Source organism: Phalaenopsis equestris, unplaced genomic scaffold (assembly GCF_001263595.1).
Source record: "Phalaenopsis equestris unplaced genomic scaffold, ASM126359v1 Scaffold000224, whole genome shotgun sequence".
Lineage (NCBI taxonomy): Eukaryota > Viridiplantae > Streptophyta > Magnoliopsida > Asparagales > Orchidaceae > Phalaenopsis > Phalaenopsis equestris.
In genome coordinates, this window is record NW_018164666.1 from 5823277 (window position 1) to 5825321 (window position 2045).

General features: G+C 32.4%; 1 protein-coding gene across 1 annotated transcript in view; it reads right to left on the bottom strand.

Annotated features, from left to right (window-relative positions):
- Positions 1-1164: 1164 nt before the first annotated feature.
- LOC110023294 (ethylene-responsive transcription factor 4-like) overlaps positions 1165-2045 on the bottom strand; it is a 3919-nt gene continuing 3038 nt past the window's right edge. Inside the window, exon 3 of the mRNA XM_020722614.1 lies at positions 1165-1264. Coding sequence (XP_020578273.1) covers positions 1165-1264 — 100 coding nt within the window. The remainder of the gene's footprint in view (positions 1265-2045) is intronic.

Sequence of the window (2045 nt, forward strand, 5' to 3'; positions counted from 1 at the left end):
CAATCTTGTTTTGACTCTCATCTTTGTATTTAAGCACGAGATGGAATGAAAAAAGAAACTATATCCAAGAGGCAAACCGACCATTCAACTTTCTCTAGTTGTCTAGGAATCTCAGAACTCCATGATCAATGTAAAGAGTATAGTCATTTGTTACCATGCTCTAATGATAAGGAGCCTCACCTAGCTAAATTACTTACGCCTATAGTCATCCAACTTCCTATAGAAGGCAATAGGGCCGCCACTTTAATTTAGTTCATCTCCAGTCCTCACATTAGATACATCAAATTAAACTTCAGTCTGATTAAAATATGGAAGAGCTATAAGAGGGGCTTGTGTAACTTATTTTTACAATGCTTCAAAGATAACTTGTGCTTTATCTAAATAAGGGAATATTCCAGACCTGAGATGCTCCTACATGAGTGCAACTATCGAGCTACAATTTTTTATAAATCTCTTATAAAAAAAAACTAATTCATGAAATTGAGTTACTTGAGTAAATGATTGTGGAATGGGCTAGTTTAATAATAGTCTTAATCTTAACTGGGTTCATTTTAATGCCAACCGCTGAAATAATATACCTAAAGAAGCATTTCTATTTTTTAGAAAGTGACAGTTCTTCTAATAATCATATTGTTGTTATGTTCAAAGATCTTAAAAAATCAATCATAAATATTGCAAATGCTCATATTTTGAATAGTTATACACTAGTATATTATTACAATACACAACCACATTTAATTTAGCTCATCAATGTCATATAAGTTTTTAGTGCATTGGATAAACCAAATGACATGGCTGTCTACTCATAAAATTCATCTCATCTTGAAATTGATCTTTCACTCATCTCTGGGTCTCATTAGAAGGTAGTGGTACCCACTATGAAAATTTATGTTGGAAAAAAATACTAGTTATATTCAACTAATACAATAAATTATTCCATCTCAGGATGAGGAATTAATGTTTAATGTTGTTCTTATTCTCTATCCTCTTATCATTCATATATAAATTAATATTTAAAGGTGATGTTTTTCTCTATCATGCTATCATTGTACATATGTTTTGACCCATCTTTTTTTGGACACAGAATGCTAGTATAACACACAGACTACTACTCTCATGTACAACATCCGGATCATCAAATCATTGACTTGCTTCTGTAGCTCTTCAGATTACTAGTGAATCTGATAAACTGGTCCATTGAGGAGCATTGATGAGATCTATTACACGTTGAATTTCATCATGAGATGATAATTGAGTTGATAAACTATTAGTTAGACATTTTGAAACTCTTTCAATAGAGGTTGCACTACCTCTAATATTGAGCCTTCATCTCAAGTCCTCCAATCAAGATTAATCCCACTAGTGTCTCTTGCACAACTTATAGAAATATAACTCAATGCATTATAACTTTGATCCATGTTTGAATACTCATCACTATTGCTTCCTTCAATGAAAAAAGTACAATATGCTTCCCATTGTTGACAAATAAATAATTACTTTTGTGGCCATCATGAAGTGTATATCTATAATACTGATGGTACAATAGGATGTCACATGCATCCATCAACGTGATTTTACACCACATTTGATCTTGTAGCTCTTCTCTAATGTAGAACACTACTATGATTCTTGTCAATACTAATCTCATTCTCAATTTTCACCAAGTCATAAAATATAATTGGGAATGCTTCTTGCCAGTGAGGTTGAATTTTTACACCATCCATGAGAACATCAAACCTAACATTTGTCTCCATCTATAATGAAGTTGTACATCTTACCTTTCATTATGCAAAAAGTAAGAAAGATGTTACAACTAACTCACCACTGCTCCCTCTTTGGTTTGGTTTGCATAATTCATCAAAACACAAGCATCTCATTTTCAGCTATGGGTAGCTGCTACTGCTCGTTATTTTGATCTCTTTATCTCCACTATATGTTTCTTCCACCACACCCTACTTAGTAAAAAAAATAGCTCTTTTATTTGGACCTTTAGATGGAATATGTTCATATTCATGATATTTGAAATACTTCATGATCAGGAATGC